The sequence below is a fragment of the Megalops cyprinoides genome, chromosome 20 (genome assembly GCF_013368585.1).
Source record: "Megalops cyprinoides isolate fMegCyp1 chromosome 20, fMegCyp1.pri, whole genome shotgun sequence".
Classification (NCBI taxonomy): Eukaryota; Metazoa; Chordata; class Actinopteri; order Elopiformes; family Megalopidae; genus Megalops; species Megalops cyprinoides.
Window position 1 is genome coordinate 13,891,220 of NC_050602.1, and position 22,199 is coordinate 13,913,418.

Sequence of the window (22,199 nt, forward strand, 5' to 3'; positions counted from 1 at the left end):
AAACAAGACAAGCCAATGTAACCAGACTAATGCATAATGTAACCTGTGATAATAGTAGCGTCATACCCAAGTGGACAGCTGTTTGTGAATTGCAAGTTTTCTGTCAAACACACGTTAAGAAAAAGATGCTTAGGTAAAATACCAAAGTAATTTTCCTAACAATAGAAAACACATAAATACTTTAACCTTAACCTACAATTTAATTTATCAAATATACAATGTAAAAATGTCAATTTTAGAGAGGCAAGCTATTTCTTTGAAGTGAGCACGCTGCCTTAAGCATGTCAGCGAGAAAACCTGATTTGTGGGCAAGTGTGCCACCTGGTGGTAGAATACGCTTATCATGTATGGTGGTCAAAAAAGCAGCACTACTTTTGATAATTAAATATATAAATATCAGGTAAATAGGCTTGATACCCACAATATTGCGAATAATATGTAAATCAAAGCACCAGTAGCATTACTAGCATAAGCATAATTTTTAGCATAAGCATAATTAGCATAGTTTTTGTTGTGTTAATTTTTGTTAAAAGTTTCCCAGGGCTGACTCCATGCATATGCAGGTTGGTTGGTTAAGGCCCCACCTCCAGGGAGGTGCCCTCTTGTGGCCTCCTCACAATCCCCCTATTTCTATGCACACCACATTTTGCATGCCCGTGTCCTGATTGGTTACAGCTGTGAATGAAGCCTGTCCCACATGGGGCCTCCTGATCTAATTATGAAAAATCAAAGTTGTCAGAATCCCCAGAAACTTTGGCATCAAAACAGAGGTATAATGAAGGGAATGCAGAGGATGAGGTGCACTTATGAGAGAAAGGCATGAGATTTGTTCCCAAAATTCAAAATATGTCTGACTGAATCACTTTCAGTTCCTTGTTTACCATGGATGTGCATGTGCAACTTTTATGACAATGTCTTGTGCTACTTCCTTGGACAGTTGAGGAATCAGCCACATATCTCCCTCCCAGCTCCCCATGCAGAGTTAGGGTCACTGCTATTGTTTAAAGATATACTGGTAGTAATGTATTTTCATTGCCACATAGAGGTGCCATAGTAACTGAATTCACATGCATTTCATTCTCTTTTAATAGGACTGTGTGTGATTCTACTTCTACCATTACTACTAATAATAACAACAACAAAAATAATGACATTAAGTTTTATAATTTGCTACATAATATTAAAATCTGCATTTACAACCACCTCTCAAAAAAAACCCCAAAATCATTTCCAAAAACAGCAGTCACCCACTTAACAACAGACAGTGAGTGAGACGATGGTTCAGGAAGATCCTCCATCAAGCTGTATCATTTTCCATCAGAATAGGATTTATCAAAGTGATGCTGGGATTTATTGAACTGATCCTTGTCCCTGCAAAAAAAAAAAAAAGAAAAGAAAAGAGGATCAGAAATCATATAAAATCAATCACAACCAAATACATTATATAGAAATTTAAGACATTTTCATGTAAGAACATTTAATAAGTTGAGAATAAAAATAGCTCCCATAAGTACTGTTGACTAAAAAAAGAGATTAATTAGTGACCAAAAGAAACAAACCATAAATGGCTGTACATGCAAAATGACGCCTTAATTAATCAATCTAATAACACTAAAATACTCCTTAAAATCATTTTAATTTCAGAAACATTTCAGAAAAATAATTAGATTTCCATCAATAATGAACATGTACTTGCAGATATATTCTTAAGACATGCATCTATCACCTTTAGAATAAAGCACCATTATTATCTTCACTTTGTTTCTCATGTGCCATTAATGATCAATTCAGAACAGGAAAGTGCATGTTAAACAAATGAAATGCCTAAAAGACACAAAACAAAACTAAAATTTCAGATGCATGATCAGTAACAATTAGAAAACAGATCTAACAGAAATAACAGCAAATAATAACAAGAGAAAAACAAGTGATTGTATTCATTCAAGACAACAGTGTCTTGGTCATAGAGAATAATGGTGTACTGGAGGTCCAAGTAGTTGCCATTCTGATGATATGGCACATACCATGGCAAGCTTTGTTTGGTCCCTGGACTACAAGGGTGCAAAAGTTTACCTTTTTAGCAACAACTTCTCTACATCCTCACCCAATACATTTCTACACCAACAAACTTCAGCATAGACGCAAAAGTAGGCCCATGCTCTGTAAGGCAAAGAATTAAGGATTTAGAATCGTTCCCTTTTTTGCACTCTTGTGTTCTTAACGTCTGGTCTCTAATTGTTTTAGTTTTGTCCACACTCTCGGGGAACCGGGGACATATCAGAGCATATCGAACATTAAGCTGTCACTAGCAGAACTACTGAGTGAAATGGAGAGAGCTAACTGCCTGTGGTCTTAGCTGGATGGCACTTTTGACATAATCTTTATGAGTTAACTGGTCCTGCTTTGCATACATTATGCCACACTCACGTGGCTGTCCATTCAGGACATGATTATAGGAAATGTGTCTGCCAGGTGAAGGAAAGTGAATGTCATGGCAACCAGCATGCTCCTGTGAGTGAGCTTTGAGGATGGAGGTGAGGCTGAGGAAAGCAGACTCCCCATAAAGATTCTACCCTCAAAACCCCACACAGTAAAAGCCCTGTCTTCTCAGTTGGACTCCTTGTCTGTACATGATAGAGCTCTGAGCAGGTGGAGGAAGCTGTAGCATTCCATAATTGTGATTAGCCCTGGTGCAAATATTTTTTGCCCCCAACCCCCCCCACCCCAAACACAAGCGCACACTCGTGCACACACATGCACGGACACACAACCACTCCAGACAATTGCAAAGCGAATACATAAAAATAGGCTATGACTCAAAACTGTAAGTGTTATACAAAAGGTGGGAAGGTGGTATATATAGCTATCACAATTACAAGTAATTTTAGTGATGTCATTGAATGGTTACTTTGAAGACTGCGTGAAACGGTCAATGCGCAAGAGGGCCCACCTACAGTAGTAAGACAGCAAAAAAACACCTTTCTACACGGGCCCCTGACAGCTTCTGGGCCCCCGGCGCGCTGCACCGGTTGCACCGTTGATTTTTAGGCCAGTGGGAGGAAGACTTCTCATCACAGAATTGCATCACACTGCTCCCTGTGTCTTTGAATTCCTGGCACAGGTTGCATCTGGTCATTTGTAGAGGAGGTGGCTACACTACTTGCTTTTTCAGTGTGGCAAATTTTGTTAAATTAATGTTATACTTTAGTTAGGTAATAAAGCTGAATTCAGGTAATGAGAAGTCTTTTTGTACTTGTGTGCTACACTTCGGGACTACAGGTTTTTGCAAGTGTTTTTGTTATTGCAATTTCATTTTGTGTTTTCCACTTCAGAGCCACTGTAATGAACACAGAAGTCATTTGTATTTCAGATATTATTTTATAATTTGTACTTGTGTTACAGTCATCTGTTGGGCACCCAACCTCTTAGGACATCTTACGAAGACTCCAGTTAGGAAAACTATCAAGGATTTTAACGCTTTATGCTTAGCTTTTATTTTTATTCTGACACTTGGGACTTCCCACAACACTAGTAATTTTTTTTTTTTAGTTAAGCCCAGCACTTTACTCTCAGTTGCTCTATGCAAACTGAACAGGTTTGTGCTAGTCAGATATCAGAAAGTGCTGCTAAAAAAATCAATTTCTGCAAACTTTGAAGAGTTTCTTCATAGTTCATGCCCATTTATTTTTTTAATTACTTGTCTTAATGAAAACTGTTTCACTTTTGATTTTATAATCTGTTTCTTCGGTATTTTTAAATTTTTTGACAAAATATATTTGTATGGCATTCGCAATGACTCAAATAACCACTGCAAAAACCAACAACCAACACAAATAGGAATAAAATGATGATGATAATGATGTTGATGATGATCGTCTTGTTATAGTTTTAGTAGCTGTTGTTATTACTAAATAGTGGTCTTGCAGGTTTAGAAGTGACGGGCACAAGTATAGGTTTTTTGGATTCTACAGTATAGTGTGCTAAATTATTTCCCTAAAGGACCAGAAAATTTTAAAGAAACGAATGGGTCTGTCGATTGTGACGTGTACGTCAAATACCCTTAATTAATTATTCAACTGGCCATTAATCTGAAGAGTCGTGCGTAATGACGTATTGCGCTAAGGCGGCCGTTTTCTGATTCCGCACAGCTGAAGATATAGTTTTCTAGTAGAGCCAACATCTGAAATTTATGCTTATTAATTTATAAATGAGCATTCGCATGCCGGAACTTTATGGCTCAGAAATGAAGAACAAACCGGAACTACTTGCTTTCATCAGGAAGCATGTTGGAGATCGTGATCTCTAAAGAAATACAAGATCTCTGGTGCTGCTCTGTGTAACCGGGGAGATTGTTTCTGATTCCCAACTCTCGGATTGTCAACAATTTTTGTTGGATTTGGGTAGTCTATATTCCTCCCTTAACGTTGGTGAACCGTTCGTTTTGAATAAAACATCCATTTCACATTTTCACGACAGAACAAATCGGGAGGTGCAGAGGCTGATTTTTCCTCAGTTTGTAAATCTTTATTTAAGCCTTTCAGTCCGGATGCAGTAAGCAAGAGCCTACGGCCTGGCAGAGCGGAGTTGAGCAGCGGCCTTGAGTTATGTCAAGCGGTCGGCAGCAGCAGAATGGAGGGGGAGCGGGCTCGGGGCCTGGGACAAGCAGCAGTAGCAGTAGCAGCAACACCACTAGTAGCAGTATTAGCGGCGGGAGTGGTAACGCAAGTAATGCGAATAATTCTGGCAATGGAGTGTCCTCACGGACGCTGGGAACTGGAGTCGATGGTCTACCTGTCCCCACGCTGGGGGTCCCCTCTCCCAGAGTGAGCGTAGCTACTCTAGGCAGACCAGGATCGTCTTCGGGAAGCAGTAACAAAAAACGGCCACTTCCAACACCCCTTTGCAACGGTCTCATAAACTCTTACGAGGATAAGAGCAACGATTTTGTGTGGTAAGTGTTTTTGAGGTGGGGTGAGGGGTAGCGAAAACCCTGAAATATGTCTGTTTTTTTCCACGAGTGAACATTGTTGGAAATCCCAACCTATCCAGCTAGGTAACTAGCTTTGTGTGGGTGTTCTTCCAGACAATTGAAGAAGCGTTGAATCACAGTGCGGTAGTTAGCCATATTATTGCTAATATTATTTAACGTTAGGTGGCTAACATTAACACCCTGTTAGTCTGTCCCCCAAACAGTAACGTTAGCTAGTTAAGTTAGCTACGAGCGGGCTAGACTGCTACTTAGCTAGCCATATGTGTAGTCATCTGCAACAACAGAACGTTATAATGAGTTAATCAAAGATTTAAACTTAATGTCATATGTTAAAAGTATTGCTTGCTAGGTGCACAAGTAGTTGGCCAGTAAACACGCTATCTGTGTCAGAAGTTAGCTGACGACCACTAACGAGAGTGTTAACGTTTACCAGCAAAAACTACACTACACTTCGTATCTAGCGTAACATGACTGGTCAGCACGCAACTGGGAAGTTATTGCTGTCATTATTATTCATTACTGTTACAACACCTATGTATTGTAATTATAGCAGCTGTGCAATTATAATTAACTGTGTATCAAAAGGAAAGAAAAACATGTTTTTGGTCAGTTTGCCCTGTGATTCAATACATATAAATCATGCTTAATGAATTCTAAAAAAAAGTTTTTGTTTGATTTTTTTTATTATTATTATTGTTATCTTTACTATTTGTTGCAGTTGACGGTTGGGGGGTAAAACATGCTAAAAGTATGTTTATACGTGACACTTATTCAATGATGAAGCCATTCACGTCGTACTGGAAAATGGGAAGGGAGAACATGCTAACGTCCTGAATGCCAACGTTGCATGTATTAAGTCAGAAGATTGTTAGAAGATCGCTAGTACATGCAGTTGTGCCTGAGGAAACATTCTTACCTTTCACATTGCTGTTTGTGTCTTACGTAAACTTAGTGTGGTCTGACATTAGCAAACGTGTGAATGTGTGCCAGAAGTCTACCCAAAAGACACGTTGAGATTTTGTAGACTGTCAAGCTATCGCCAACGACATGTTTCGTTTGGTGACGAAATTTCCATCTTGTGGTGCCAAACATGGATTGGTCTGGCATTAAACGTATATCTACATTTTTAGTCAAGATACCACGCACCTAACCATGTCCTCCCAACCACACAGATGAAATGGTTACAGCTGAATAAATAGTATCACTTAATTATTGCTGTCAAAATTTGAGCACATTGCATTGTGGGCCAGATTCTGAACTGTATAAGTTTGTTCACATTTCTGTTGCAAGCGCAACCAAGTTGAATGTAGATGAACATCGGACTGCTGAATACAGCACTAAGAGGAGATCAGCCCTGGCTGTGTACATCTTGTGCAGATTTGTACAACAGAAGTTGAACTTATAGTTGGCCCTCTGAAAGGAGGTTAGCTGCATATGACAGTGTTCTTATTTCAGTCCGAGGCACAAAAATGTGGTGGTGCGCAAAAAATTTCAGTTTCTCAAAGTAGGCTGGTTTGTTACCCATGTGGGGCACTGTAGTTGTTCTGTGGGAGAGGGTACATAACCTAAATTTCTTCAGTAAATATCTAGCTGTATAAATGGATATGTTGTAAAATGTAAGATATGCAAATTGTTCTCGACAAGAGCACCTGCTAAATAAAATATTGTGCTTGTAATGCTCGAACATTAAAACACAGCTCAAATGCTTAAAACAGACTAATCAATAGATCAACAAATAATAGACAAATTTTCATAGAGCTTTCCATTAAAATAAACATTTATTCTTCAGTATTGGTGGACAACCAATATAGACATTGCAATAATTTAATAAAACAGAAGGCACTTATGACCCTCTTGCATTTATGCAAGCCATCTGCAGGATTTGGAAGTGGGCGGGTTTCATTGTTTTGAGAGTCTGGGGTGTGAAACCATAGGAAAACATTCACTGAACTCTTTGAACATGGTGTCCCTCTGAGAAGATGCATCCTATAGATATTTTTTGACAAAACAGCACTAAATGGTAGCAGTGAGCATAATTTGGTATGCAGAGGTTATGCAACTGAAGCAAGCAGATAAACCATTAGACCTGGCAACTGACAGAGGAATGTGCTTGAGTATCGCAGTGTTTGCAAGCCCATTCACTTGCTTATGTGACCATGCTCCTTTGGAGGAAACCACTGAGCCCATTGTTAAATACATGCAGCTGCTGAATTCTGTTGAAAGTAAGAGTTTTTGCGAAGATATTCTCCCTCGGCCAGACCCACACAGTTCTGTTGTAGGGTGAGGATTCTGTGGGAAGTGTTGGATTAGACATTTAAGTTGATACCCTGCTTTTTTGCTTGTAGAAAGTAATGGTAAGGTAATACCTAAATGTTTCCTTAAAATATTATCAAGCCTTTGTGGCATCTGTGTAAGTTGTGTGAAGTTTTGTTTTTGCTTTAACAGAGAATGTGTCACCTTATTAATGTGTCACTTTAATTAAACGAACATAGCCAGATTGAAAATATTCGGACCTTTCACGTCTGACTGCCATGTACTGTCACTTGCTAGGAAAGGAAATGCAAACAATAAGCCTCTGTTTATTTGTTCTGGCTGCAGAGAAATTCTGTGATGCAGCTTTGCTGAAATCGTTTGTGTGGACATCTTTGTAGTTACCTCCTGGCATGACTGTACTGAAGCGTAACCATCCATTGCTCTTGTTTTTAGTCAGGCAGTATTTATTATGAGAATTGACGTTTCAAAGTTTGCTTCATGGCGGATATTGCTTTGAACTGGTCCTGGATGTCAGACCGCACTGTGTATCTTTGATGTTTTACTGACATTTTTGAATCTATGCATTAACATTTGTAGATGCACGTGGAAATTCTTGCTGTTAGAGCCTTTGACTTTTGCAGATACAACCTCATTGTTGCATTTCATATTGCTATTTACGTTGATGTGGTACATTCAAACAGTGTAGAACACCACCATTTGTATTCAGCATACCTACTTGCCCAAAGTACTTATCCCTCTTAGGGGAAAAAAGAAATATCAGCTTAGTAGAATGGAATATCTTTTATCAGTGTAGTCAGCAAATACCAGATCTATTCATGAAAATGTTGCAGAAATAAACCCAAAACTGTGTCAACAAGTTAATGGGTGCCTTAAATAGATGCAGTAGGTAATATTTGTATATGCCTTTTTAATTATTCTCATTAATAGTGTACACAATGCAGCTGTATCAAAATAACTGCATAGATGAGACAAAGATCTGTATTATGCAGTTAGGCATGTGGCTCAGCTAATAATCATAAAGTTCAGTGTTCTCAGGGTGCATTGTTGGTGGATTTCATTTTTTTTTTTTTTTTTGCAATCATGATTAATTTTGACCCATTGCTAGAGGCCGTGATTTGTGCCTGTGTAAGTGGCAATTTCAATTCTAGGTGAGTATGAAAATTAATTTTGTATTTATCTGCATACCAGCCTTAATAAGCCTCTTACAGTTTTTTGCAACAGGGCCTGAGGCATTGAGCTGCCAATTATGAAATCATGTTAAATTTTTTTTTACATTTGAAGTGATGACGTGGGGAAATTATGAAAAAGGGATACAAGGGATTGAATAGCCAATTTGCCTCATAGTTGGTCTTGCTCCATTTCATGTTAAGGGATTTACCATGTGCTGTAAGTTCTGTCTCATATTTATTTCTTTATTAATGGAGCTGCTCAATTGAAAATAGGTCTAAATGTTTCAGCTTCACTGAATATCAACATATGCATTGTGTCAGAAGCAAGTTTTAATCTGGAATGACTTTAGTATGGAGTAATAAAAGAATTCAGTGTACATCAGAAGTTATGACACGAAATTGGGTTTCAAATACTGTTTGCATCCCCGAGCAGGATACCACCATTGGATTGCTTGTATGAAAATGTAAGTGTATCATGGGGTTAAAGAGAAGTTGCACTGAGCACTGAAAAAAGTCAGTGTAAGTCAGTGTCTTCTTTGCTTATGAACATGTCATTGAACTTGTTTTTCAGCCCTATCTGTTTTGAAATGATTGAGGAGGCGCATATGACAAAATGCGGACACAGTTTCTGGTAAGTATGTGCGCAAGCTTAAATGTCACTGGGGTGTGTTTTGAAATGTTACTCCTTTTGCAGTTTGTCCACCCATTTTCATCACATTTATTTTAGAGCCTTCCAAGAAATGTTACACCAAGATCATGAAAAGACAAAGATGTTTTGTTGAATCTATAATTTAAGCTCTGGTATGTTATGATTTTCAAGGCCAATGTCATTCCAACTTCTCTTCGCTCTCTTTGTTTCAGTTACAAATGTATTCGTCAGAGCCTGGAGGACAGTAACAGATGCCCGAAATGTAATTACATTATTGATAATGTGGATCAGCTCTATCCTAATTTTCTTGGTAAGTTCACACTGGTCTTCATTAAAAGGGAGCAAAATTAAATTTTGCAGCATATGCTTTTTAAAAAGTTTGCTAGAGTGAATTTTACCAAATTTTTATCTTGCAAAAAGGTAAAAACCGGTGTGATACAAATGACCACACTACCAACACTTTGCCACACACCATCCTGATTTGGTGTTGTCATGTGGAGTGTCACCTTAGTAGGTGACCCCCCCCCCCCCCCCATTTTGAACCACATTGTCCATCTGTATCTTTATGGCATAAGCTATGGAGAAAATGCTATTGCTTATACTTGACACATTAGACACTTAATTTTGCCAGTATACACGTTTCACAATCATTGTGTGTTTCTTGAAACTCTAGCATCAGTATTGTTGGTAGGTTTAGACAGCAGTGTAAGCTAAAACAAAGTAATTTGTCCAGTTTAATGCACTTTTATATACCCAATAATCTGTTAAAAAAATCATTCTTGTTTTGATCTGTCCTAGTGAATGAACTTATCCTCAAACAAAAGCAAAGATCAGAAGAAAAACGACTAAAACTGGACCATCCTGTAAGTACTCCGTTCAACATTTGCTATTTGTCTATTTTTATGTGCACAGTGTTTAAATAAATTGTAATCTGGAGGTGTTTAACATGCTTAGGTGAAAAATCAAATCTTTCTTTTTTAAAATTTTTCCTCCCAGTTGCAGCCAGAAAAAATTAACCAAGAGTGAAACACTGACCTTCTCTAGAGCTGACCTTAAGCCAATGCTGCCATCATCTGTAGCACCCCATTCAACTTGTAGTGACTTTTGCTTTCCAGAAATTAAGTTCCATACTGATATGTCTTGTTGAATAAATTCCCAGAGATAAATTGAGATATTCCCTAAGATAACAAGCGGCAACAACTTTCCTGTGAATAATCGATATGTTTAGGAAGTATGTAATCACACCCCGTTGAAAAAGCATGTTGATGCAGAACTTTCTAGCTAAATGGCTGGAGATGTGCATATCTTATAAATGTCCTCTCCATGCCTTGAATGTGTCCTTGTATTTTAAAAGTCATTGTTATGCTGAAGCAAGCAGGCATTAGAAGCAGATGTTCATTGCACATTTTGCTCTGCTTTTAGGTATGAAATGGTGCCAAGTAAGTAACAGGTAACTGCCAAAATAAAGGAAACACAATAATAAAGTGTCTTAATCGGGCGCTTGGCCACCAAAAGCTGCCAGAACAGTTTCAGTGCATCTTCAGTGCGCCAAGCACAGATTCTGCAAGTGTCTGGACCTCTTCTGGAGGGATCTGACACCATTCTTACACACAAATTCCATCATTTGGGGCTTTGCTGCTGGTCATAGAAGATGCTGTCTCGGGCACCCCTCCAGAATCTCCCCTAAGTGATAACTGAGAGGAGTTGTGGTGACTGAGATGGCCGTGGCACCATGGCTATGGTTGACGTTGTTTTCGTGCTCATCAAACCATTTAGTGACCACTCATGCCCTGTGTATTATCATCCTGGAAGACACCCCTCCCATCAGCATAGAAATACTTCACCATAGGGTGAAGATGATCACTCAGAATAGCTTTGTATTTATTGGTGTTTACCTTGCCCTTTAAGGGATTGCGTGTGCCTAAGTCATGCCAGGAGAATGCACCCTACACCATAACAGACCAGAGAATACAGCATAATATACCAGAATATAGTAGACCAGAGAACCATAATAGGCCAGGAGAATGGACCCTGTACCATAACTAGAACCCTTTGCTGTGGGAAACAAATGCTTGAGCCTGTAGGTTTCTTTTGGAGTGTGCCACACATGCACTCGTCCACTTGCTGAGAACAGGGTGATGGATGACTCAGTTGACCTTTGGACTTTTTACCGCTGGTTAGTAGATCACTGCCTCTTTTCTTTGCACCACTGTACTGACAATTTTTAGGTGTAATAAAAGGTTTATGCGCTGCAACCTGACTGTAGTATTCCTCTCTGCTTGTCCTTTTTGCCTTGCATATCGAGCGTATACATGGACATTGTGCTCGAAGGGTATGCACTTTCAGCCATGCAATACGAATTTATGCAGTTTCCCCTCAGCTGATGATGTCTCTCCCTCAGACTTAGGGGGCTTTCACATTAGGCACACGGGCGCGGATCCCAATACACTTGACCCCAAAGTCCAGTTCGTTTGAATAGTGTGAACACTGTGTACCGTACCCGGGCACGGTTCAACGAAAGCTTGAAAAGGTGGTCTCGAGTACGGTTCATATGTACTGGGGTACGGTTCACATCAGGTGTGAAAACCAGCGTGTGTACCGAAACACTGAAGTGGACTGATATTTAGAATGCGAATGTGAAGTGTACTCTTCTTCTTCTTCTTTGTGTATCACCTTAGCCATTGTTACATGTGAAAAATCAGCAAGTTGAGCAGTCTTCATCACTGAAGCTCTTGCAAAACATACCCAACAGTCACACCTCTCTCAAGGTCACTGAGATGTCTACCTCTCGTCATGGTAGCCAAAATAATGGGCATCTGGGCCTGCCTAGCATTGCTGTAAATGACTCTAAGCATGATGGGAGGTTAATTGCTTGATTAATTCATGAACCACACTTGTACGGAAGTACCTGCTTTCAATATACTTTGTACCCTTCATTTACTCAAGTTTTTCCTTTATTTTGGCAGTTACTTGAATATTGTGCAGTAATTAAAAACTTGGTAGCAGTTGATGTTAAATTTGGTCAGTTTTGTCATTTTAATGTTTGTTTTAAAGTTTGTTTTAACAATATTGCTATTTACTGAAATGCAAGCAGTAAGTTGTTTTGCATAGCAGTTTACTATATAATATATAAAATCTATTATTTTGTAATGGTACAAGATAGCTTGTTCATTTGCTGGGAGCAGACCTTTTGTAAGGTGTCAGGAAATGAAGCCTGAAAACCATTCATTTCCAGTCAGGAGTGATTAATTGTTCCTGTCTGAATGATGGAGCTTAACTCTATTATTAATTTATTTTTCCATTAGCATACGCAGCTTGCTGTTTAACAAATGAAAACATTGTTGGTGATGTTATATAGGCTAACTGTTTATTTGTATTTACTTGTATTCACTGATGCCCATCTCATGTTTCTAGAATGGCCATAGATGGCAGGTTTTCCAAGGAGTTCTCGGTACGGACCAAGAGAACCTAGATCTTGCAAACGTCAACTTCATGTTGGAGCTACTCGTACAGAAAAAGAAACAGCTGGAAGCGGTGTGTATCACATTTTGGTATTGGTGTCCTTCAGAAACATCATCATTGATTTAGGAGCACTGCAGTATATATGCCTTTTAGTTGTATTCATGCCATTGGAGATCATAATATTTCTGGTCTGGTCCCAATAGGAATCGCAAGCAGCTCAGCTCCAAATCTTAATGGAATTTCTTAAAGAAGCCAGAAGAAATAAAAGAGAGGTTTGTTTCTCCTTTATGGTTCATCTCTATCTGATTTTGGAACTTCTCAAGGAAATTGGATATGCTAATGTAGGAATGCAAGCCTGAGCATGCAGGTATAATTATGTGAGGGTCTGTATTTCAGGTTTGTTCTAAAAGGGAAATGATGCACTGGAGTTGTGTCTTTTTTGCCTTTGTGCTGTTGCAGTAACACGCCTCCCAAGGAGAATGGCAGATAAGTGTGTTTCTTTTTGTTTTACAGCAATTGGAACAGTTGCAGAAGGAACTGAACTTTTTGGAAGAAGACATCAAACGTGTCGAGGTATGGATGAAAAAGAAAAAGAAAATGAGTATATTAAGCCCAGAATTGTAAAACGCTTCAATCATCTTAGATACTTCTTATCAATGGTGCCATTATCAAAGTGCAGATGTGTTGTGGATACACGTCAGTTTGGTGCATTTTCACTGCAGTGGTTTTAAAGTAATCACCTTATGTTTACAAACTGAATCTTTGAATTGTACAGTCAGTTTGCATTCGTGTCCTACTGTGCTCTTCACATCACGAAACCTCCATTGATAGTTTGAAGTGATAGCATAAAGACCCTATAACTGGTCCTCATAGTAGTGTGTAGAGCAGACCTTGTCCATCCTGTCCTGAGCTGTTAGCGTGTTCTCTCTCAGGAAATGAGTGGGCTGTGCTCTCCAGTGAGTGACACGAAACCTTCATTGATAGATTGAAGTGACTAGCATAAAGACTCTATAACTGGTCCTCATGGTAGTGTGTAGAGTAGACCTTGTCCATCCTATCCTGAGCTGTTAGCGTGTTCTCTCTCAGGAAATGAGTGGGCTGTACTCTCCAGTGAGTGACACGGACCATAACCTTGACAGCACCGTTCCTCAGTTTGAAGCTCACTCCCCTGCACACAGGTAACACGAGGCTCATCCATTTTATCAGAATGAGAGTCACTTTCTACTGCTTTCGCAGTTGGTCTACAAAGGATTGCACTCCAATAACAGTTAAATAACATTTTCTTCCACCTGGTGTTGCGCACTTTAAATATCTAAACGTGTTTTACATAAAGTCATTTTCAAGTTGTCATTTACACTTCTTCAGTCTGCCATTTAGTATACAAATGAATGATTGGACATGGCTGTCCAACCTACAATTTGATGACTCATTTTTCTATCTCCAGGGAGCAGCCATTTAAAGCCTATTTAATGTTTAGTACCTGGAGTACAAGGGAGATGGATGAATAGCTCATTAAAATGGAAAACATTGCAGCCATTAAAGTACTTTAATCAAGCCTGTTTTTGCATGTCATGCTTAGTTTCATTTATAGTTTGTATGAACACTGGAAAGTATCCAAGGCAATAGATGGTAACTAAGAAAAATGAACTGTATTAATGTGTAGAGTGTTGCAGTGTAATTGATACAGATCCGTATTCTTTGTGTTAGTGGCTCGGAATAAACCACTTTCTTAATCCCTATTGCAGTTGCATTTCACGAGCAATATTACCAAGAATGTAGTAGAAATAGTCAAGGTACTGTGTGAAGTTAATTGAATTTTCTTTGAAATAATAAGAATGTTTAATTATCTCTTGCCCGAAATTCAGTTCCTATATAAAAAAAATAATGAACTTCCCACGAACGAATTGATTGACATGCTTAACTGCATTTGGAAATGAATGCAATTTTAAGTTTACTTGCGGTTCAGAATATAAATATTGTATGCATTTCAAGAAAGATTGTATTACCAGCAGAGGGTGCGTACTTTTATTAATTCATCATTCAGAATGTGTAAGGACAGCCGCATTAATATATGCTGTGAAAAGCTCAAATGCTGTCCTTGCCTTTGGCTCTAAGAGACTTGTAAACCAAAAACTGAGTGGATCCAGACATATAGCTGCATGCAATTGAAACTTTGATCTAATTTTTATTTGAGGGAACAAAGCAATTTTTTTTTCTGTTCCTTTAACTATACAGAAAAGCCCAGGTGATAACAGCTTTGGTGTATGCTGTCTTGTCTTTCCAGTAGTATTATAGATTCCACAGAGTACATCCAGCCTCCAGGGTTTGGCGGCAGCTCACAGGTGAGTACAGCTTTCTCCGTTATCTCGCTCAGCTATTTGTTTAGGGGCCTTTGGCTTCCTTGCTTCAGATAATGTTTCTAAAATTCAAGCAGCACGGAGACATATAGTCTTAATATACCGAACGCAAACACTTTTGCATTTGTATGTAAATCATCTTGGGTAACTGATGGGCTGCTGCTGATGATTGCATTTTTCTCTTTCTGAGCATACTTCATCAAGACAGTGCCCCGGAGGCAGGGGAGACTTCCTCTGCAGCACATGAATTGGCGTTGAATATTTGTTGTTTCCTGTTCATTAATGGGGTGTGAATAAGAAGCTAGAGTGGCGCTTGATAGAGTTCATTCCTCCGCCACCTCATGCACAGTCCTAAAATCTAATCATTATTTGCCCGCTCCATAGGCAGTCAGTTCACCAGGTTTTATCCAAATCGAAGTTTTTAAGTTGTGTTTACAGACAGGCAGACACACACACACACACACACACACACATACAGAGACAACTGCTTAACCTCTGCTCCACCTAGCGGTGGTAGAGGTAAATCTGAAATTTACTAGAGTATACGTGCCAAATTCTGTAACATACACAATTGCTCCTGATAAATTGATTTGCTCTGTCAGGGGAAGAGACAGACATGGTACAACAGCACTCTGGCTTCTCGGCGAAAGAGGCTTACAGCCCACTTTGAGGACCTGGAGCAGTGCTACTTCTCCAACAGGATGTCCCGGATTACAGGTAAAGGCAAAACATGTCTTGGTTTTGTTTTTGATCTCCTCAGTGGCTGGCTAGCACATACGTTAAAATGGCTCACTTACATTGCAAGAAGACCTTTTTAATCTTGTTCATTTGCCATCACCTAGCACTTTTGTAACTTGTTTACTTGATTTGTTTGTAAAATTGTTTACTTTTGTAAGTGATGTTCTTAAAATACATTCTCTTACTGCAAAACAGTTTCAGAGTCAAACCCGGGTTATAAATGACAACATCATAATTTTTACCAAATACATATGTAAAATAACCCTGTCTGTCTTCACCAGACAGTTTTACTTGTTATCAATGTTTTGCAAAATTATACTTTTAAGTGTGCTGTAGAAACTCACAAAAGATGTCTGGTAATTCAGTACTATTCAATTCAATAAGAATTAACATTTTTAAAGGTATTTATGGAGCAAATAACAGTCCGTCCTGCTTTGATGAGTGTTGCTAATTGTCTGTAAAGTGGGTTGTTATTTGCTGCATAAATACCTTTTAAAAGCTTAATTTCATGAATTAATTTCACAAACCATAATTTATCATTTTAGATGTATTTCCCCCTTGCATGCCATATTCTGTATATTGACATTTGACAAGACAGTAATGCACATATATAACTCCTTATCAGTATTTTGGTGCCAAGTTGTAAAAAAAAAAAAAAAAAAAAAAAAAGATCTCTAACAGTGTTCTTTGGGCATCAGTCCTTCAGGAAGTCCTGCTCTTTTAAAACAACCGGTATGTGAATTTAAACATGTCAGAGACTAAGGCGATTATTCATGGAAAGAACAGAGTGCCCAGGGGCAGTGTTGAACCTGCAGGTTATTCAGCCCCTCAGCACCAGGGTGCAGCACCTTGGATGTCGGAATATATTTCTCTTTAAAAATGGATGGAATGTGCCCAGATTGTCTGTAAGATATTTATAATGCAAGTGAACTAAACATTGATTGTTTTTGTCATGTTATCCTTTCTCAGATGAGAGCAGGACCGTGAACCAGCTGGATGATTTCATGGAGTGTCTCTCAAAGTTCACACGCTACAACTCTGTTCGGCCACTAGCAACGCTGTCTTACGCCAGTGATCTCTACAATGGCTCCAGTATTGTATCCAGGTACTGTCTTCCACATCCTGGCAAAGCCATCTTATATCTGTTATTTTATGATGAAAAAACAAAAGTAGTCTGTCTTCGGACTGCATCTTTAACGTGCATATATATGTATACATGCTTGTCAAAATACATTTTGTATGTGATCTGTATTTATTTTATTCTTGCACTGGCCAGAAGGGGGTAGTCTTGTATAACAGGATAAACCTTTTCTCTGTCTTGCTCCACCAATCCAGTGGATATCAGAATTGCTCTTTTGCCTTTCATATTTTTTATTTAAAATATTTTTTATTTAAAAAAAACTGGCAAGTGATTAATTTTGACAGGGCTTTTGAAGTGACACAGAAGCTTTGCTTGTCATTTACAGATCATAGGCAGTACAGTATATTTGGAACACAGTTGTATGTAAATGCTTCTCTGAGGCAGGCCAAGCCAGCGGGATATGACCTTAATATTTGACACATACTGCAGCTTTTCCGGATTTTACAGCTCACAATCCTTAGATCCTAAGCAACTGTACGATTGGAAATCTGTCCAGAATTCTTTGGAGACGGATTAAATTCACCAAGTCAGTTGCGGTCACATGTTTTTTTTTCTGCACATTCTTCCTTGGTCAAAAGTCATTATTCTCTCACAAGAGGGGCATAGAGCAAATGGAAATGCTCAATAAAAGCACCTGTTGAACAGCCACTTCACCTTCTTCACTTCATCTTCTCTCAGCTTAATTGATGTTTTTTTTTTTTTGGTCATAGTGTAGGTTGTTGTGCTTATGTCAGATTTTGAGTTCATTGCAGTATTTATTTTGTTTTTGATTGCTGTGGTATTTCAGCATCTGCGTTCGTAATTAAATGTCTTACACTTAGCATTATGATGATTCATATTCATGAGGTCCTCCTGTGGGTTGAATGCTGGGAAATGAGCATTTGGTACACATTTTCACAGCCTGTGAAAAGAGCTTTAAAGCTGAAACAATAGGGCAGGAAAACTGATTATGTAAATTGAATTTAGGAACTTAATGGAATTTTTAATGTGTTTTTCATTATGAATGGAACTTTGCTACCTGCATCTGTGTTCTTTTTTGAGAGCCTTTCAAGTTGAAGGATTTAAGCAGAAGAGTAATCAGCTACCATTGAATGGGGCATGATTTTGTGATCTGCCCACATTAGTGAAGATCAGACTGGACACTTGAGACTGAGCATATAATAATTAAAGGCTTTGTGCTAACAGGCTTGTCACACAAGAGGGGGAGACTGCTGTGTCTGAGCTAGGAGGTGCAAGTGGTTAACATGTGATCAGTATCTGAACCTGAAATATGGGGCTAGGACTCTATTTTTCAAACCATTACTGCCTTTTGGGAAAAAAATACATCAGTGCATTAAGTTATTTATGCTGCAAAAGAAAATTGAAATCTTATTTACTTTCACTAACACTTTTATGAACACTAGCTTGCTCACAAATGACTAGTTTGCTGTATTGCATCAATATTAAACATTTGAGCAAGTTACTCTATAAATATGAAATGCAGGTAGTGAGAATTAATGTAAATTAGCCTGCCATCCTTGCTAATTGCATTGTGCTAGTCAGTTAACTGCATTAAGTAGCTACAAATCTCCCTTGCCAGTTACATGTATAGGATATGAGATGCTTTGAATAATTTCATGAGGTTCATTTGTTGCATTTATCTCGGCCACATCTGTTCCAAGGAACATTAGAGAAAGCAGATACTCCTGGCCTATACCTTCTCAAAGTTTGTGGCGCCCCTCTACCTGGGTCCAATAGGAAAAAAAATGAATGTTTACTTTTTGTCCATCTATATTTTGCCATTTCAGTGCATCAAAAACCTCATCCTTTGTTAAATCTGGCATCATGAAAGCCAACATGGTGATAATTCTACTTAGTGAAGTGCTTTATTGTAATGTGTTTCTTAAAGATACCTTTGTCTGCTGTGATCTACAGCTGTTATTTCTAGCAGCATGCATCCAACTTCCTGCCAAAGAGGTATAATCAATGGTCTTGTGGGAGCCAAGATGTAGCGGTATGTAACACTTGTCTGACAAAATATTCATGAATAGGTGGCAGCGTCAAAACCGGCTCCATTTGAATGGTAATGGGAAAAGGCAGTGAAGTGGGAGACAGCTGAGGTTGAGGACTCTGAAGTTTTCGGCATTTGACACTCACTCTTCTCCCCCCCCCGATGCTCTCCGCGTCGCAGTATTGAATTCGACCGCGACTGTGATTACTTCGCCATCGCCGGCGTCACCAAGAAAATTAAAGTTTTTGAATATGGAACGGTGATCCAGGACGCGGTGGACATTCATTATCCCGTCAACGAGATGACTTGCAACTCCAAAATAAGGTACGGCTCACTCGCTCCCCTCTCCTCCGCCGCTGCCTAGGACAGGGGGCACTTGCTGCTGCCGCGAGGGAAAGAAGATAAACACGTGGGGGTTATTTACTTCTCAGCTTACGAGAACAGATGCCGCAGTTGGTTTCAGGCATCAGACTTGCTGATTAGCAATTGTGATGGGTGTAATCAATGAGTCATTTCTGAAATAGATTCTTTCCCCTCTTATTCTTCCGGTGCTCAGAACTATGCCCTGTCGAAAGGTTGTGGTTTGTGCCTGCTACGCTGCTGTGACCAAATTGATACGTCAGCGTGTCTTTGCATTACTTAAGTTAGACTCGTATTGTTGTGTGACTAATGATCTTGGCTTTTTTTGTTTTGTCTTGCTTATTATTGTTTATTTACACTCAGTTCATGAAATATGTATGTAGCCTTTTGTATAGTTATCTTGTGGAGAGAGATAAGGACTAAGAATGTTTACATTGTATTAAACATTTGGTTGTTGAAATGGTAATCACACTGGTATGTCAGTACACCGCTGAAGCAATCAGAAACAGATAACTGTATGAGCTGGAGCAATAATGGAAGCCTTCTTCTCTATCTTTATGGATAATTGGCCTTTTAGATATGACACTGACTTTTAAGTCTTTCCCCTAGAGTCATTTATTTGCTCAGCACCTGATTTTGTATTTATTTTTGACACATGTTCTCCAAATATTTATTTCCCTTATCTGTATAATAAGCAAAACGGGTGTTGAATACCAAGTGCATTAATTAGCTTAACAGTTCAACAGACTTCGAGTATGCAAAGCAGACGCTGAAGCTCCCTGGGTTTGCACCTGTTTTTTTAGCTGTATCAGCTGGAGTAGCTATCACAAGAATCTGCTGGCAAGCAGCGACTACGAGGGAACAGTCATCCTCTGGGACGGTTTCACAGGACAGAGGTCGAAGGTGTACCAGGTACACAGCTCACGCCGTTGCTCGTTTGCAGGAGTGCTCCCGTTAAAGGCAGGCACTCTGTCTCGTTTATTATGCTCTCTGGGTGACAACAAGTGTCATCCAGCTTTTTTTTTGTTTTCAGCTGTTCGGGTCCTTGTGTTTGGTAACACTCACTTCTCCTTCCTGTAAAAGAGGAATTCGTGCTCTCACGATTAAACAGCAGTCATTGCTTCCTGCACAAAGTACTGTTTTATGTGTTGTGAAACTGAGACAGTTGCTCAATTACCTTGACATACTGTCTCTTAAAGGAAACAGTGTTTTTTCTGTGAAAATGTGACTGCAGACTGAGGGCATCCAATTAAACAGGACTCCTGGGCTTCATTTTTATGTACTTGGTCCATGCTTTAAATCATCGTCCCTCTCTGTGTGACACTGAGGCCAGTACAGAGTTGAATTGCTATGTGTTTGTTAACCCGCCAGGAACATGAGAAAAGATGCTGGAGTGTGGATTTCAACCTGATGGATCCAAAACTGCTAGCCTCCGGCTCAGATGACGCTAAAGGTACAGCTGGAAGAATGGCATTAAAAGTGCTTTTCTGTGTAACCATATGCTTAAGAATCACTCTCATTAAAACATATTCTGACGGGGTGTTATTGTGCAAGCTGTTGAAGATAAGAGCATAATTCTACCTTTTGGTTTCTTTGCTTCAAATTGTTGAATGTTGTCTTGGTGTTGTGTGTGGGTGTGCATCATAAGGAAACCCTTTTTTGTTGTTGTGTTTCATTTTGCAGTGAAGCTGTGGTCCACCAACCTAGACAATTCTGTGGCCAGCATCGAGGCCAAGGCAAACGTGTGCTGTGTTAAGTTCAGCCCTACGTCAAGATATCATCTCGCCTTTGGTTGTGCAGGTAATTCAAACCCCTTTTCCTATAACCATGATCATTTTTGGAGGGCAACTGTTTTTTATGCTGTAATTTTGGTACCAAGCTCAATAAACTTTTATGGGATGTTGAATATTTGTTTTAATTTTACCTCAGTTTAGTCTCCCTTATTGGAATATTCTTGAGTGTCGTTGTGAATGTGTTATTGTGTAAATACCTATTTAATCATTTTATCGTTGTAGATATGTGTTACTTCTGGCAGGTGACAGATCTGTAAATCACCTTATTGATCTTGAGAAAAGATTACGGATATGGTTGAATTTTGAAATGTTTCCTTTTCCCCCATTGCACAGATCACTGTGTTCACTATTACGACCTCCGCAACACTAAACAGCCCATCATGGTGTTCAAAGGCCACAGGAAAGCTGTCTCCTACGCCAAGTTTGTCAACGGGGAGGAGATTGTTTCTGCGTAAGCTTCCCTTTTCTAAACCTGAAGTGCGAATTGATATGTGGAGAAATGTGAATGCCGTGAGTATTGCGGCCTGCAGCCCTGCTCCTGGGGGGTCTGTTGTACCAGCTATGTGCAGTCTGTTTATAGTCTGAAGCCTGTTTAATGTTTCTCAGGCTTCACACTCTAACCAGGCCATCAGCAGCGCACAGTTGTGTATTGAATGGACACGGTTCGTTCTCCTTTCCCACAGCTCCACGGACAGCCAGCTCAAGCTGTGGAACGTAAACAAGCCTCACTGCCTGCGCTCCTTCAAAGGCCACATTAATGAGAAGAACTTTGTGGGCCTGGCGTCCAATGGAGACTACGTAGCATGTGGTGAGTGCATTTGACGGGGCCTTGCCAATTTGTTGGAAAAAAGTTTTTCCCCAATTACAGTAATTTAATGGCTAATGTGTCCATGATAAAAGAAATAAAGCAGATACATCAACAGTTTTTTTTTTTATGGCTTGACACAAACTAAATAAAAAAACCTTCATAACAAACTCATGGAGATGATTAGGGGAAAAAAAAGTATTTTAAGCTTAGCATTTGCATGAAATGCGCTTGAACAAAGTGTCAGCTAATTGTCATTTGAAGTGGTAATTAAGTAATTCAAAAAAGGTGAATATATTCAGTGTGATGGGTTCAAATGCATTTTTTTTATCTGTATTACAGTCTCCATATTACAAGACAGAGCAGTGAGTCAGCAACTGAGAGTCAGTGGTTATAATGAGCCAGTATGGTTCTGACCACCAAGGCAAGGATTACAACATACTTACTCATTCAAATTCATGACATACGTGT

General features: G+C 39.2%; 1 protein-coding gene across 2 annotated transcripts in view; it reads left to right on the forward strand.

Annotated features, from left to right (window-relative positions):
• The first annotated feature begins 4,357 nt into the window (after positions 1-4,357).
• Positions 4,358-22,199, forward strand: part of cop1 (COP1 E3 ubiquitin ligase) — a 30,475-nt gene continuing 12,633 nt past the window's right edge. The window contains exons 1-17 of one of the 2 annotated variants that reach the window (XM_036554159.1): positions 4,358-4,951; positions 9,005-9,064; positions 9,295-9,392; positions 9,881-9,945; positions 12,497-12,616; positions 12,748-12,816; positions 13,058-13,117; positions 13,631-13,722; positions 14,829-14,886; positions 15,504-15,618; positions 16,609-16,744; positions 18,951-19,094; positions 19,934-20,042; positions 20,502-20,583; positions 20,814-20,930; positions 21,257-21,374; positions 21,607-21,731. In XM_036554159.1, the coding sequence (XP_036410052.1) occupies positions 4,605-4,951; positions 9,005-9,064; positions 9,295-9,392; positions 9,881-9,945; positions 12,497-12,616; positions 12,748-12,816; positions 13,058-13,117; positions 13,631-13,722; positions 14,829-14,886; positions 15,504-15,618; positions 16,609-16,744; positions 18,951-19,094; positions 19,934-20,042; positions 20,502-20,583; positions 20,814-20,930; positions 21,257-21,374; positions 21,607-21,731 (1,915 nt within the window). In that variant the 5' untranslated portion in view covers positions 4,358-4,604. The remainder of the gene's footprint in view (positions 4,952-9,004; positions 9,065-9,294; positions 9,393-9,880; positions 9,946-12,496; positions 12,617-12,747; positions 12,817-13,057; positions 13,118-13,630; positions 13,723-14,828; positions 14,887-15,503; positions 15,619-16,608; positions 16,745-18,950; positions 19,095-19,933; positions 20,043-20,501; positions 20,584-20,813; positions 20,931-21,256; positions 21,375-21,606; positions 21,732-22,199) is intronic. The other variant, XM_036554160.1, reaches the window with a different exon arrangement.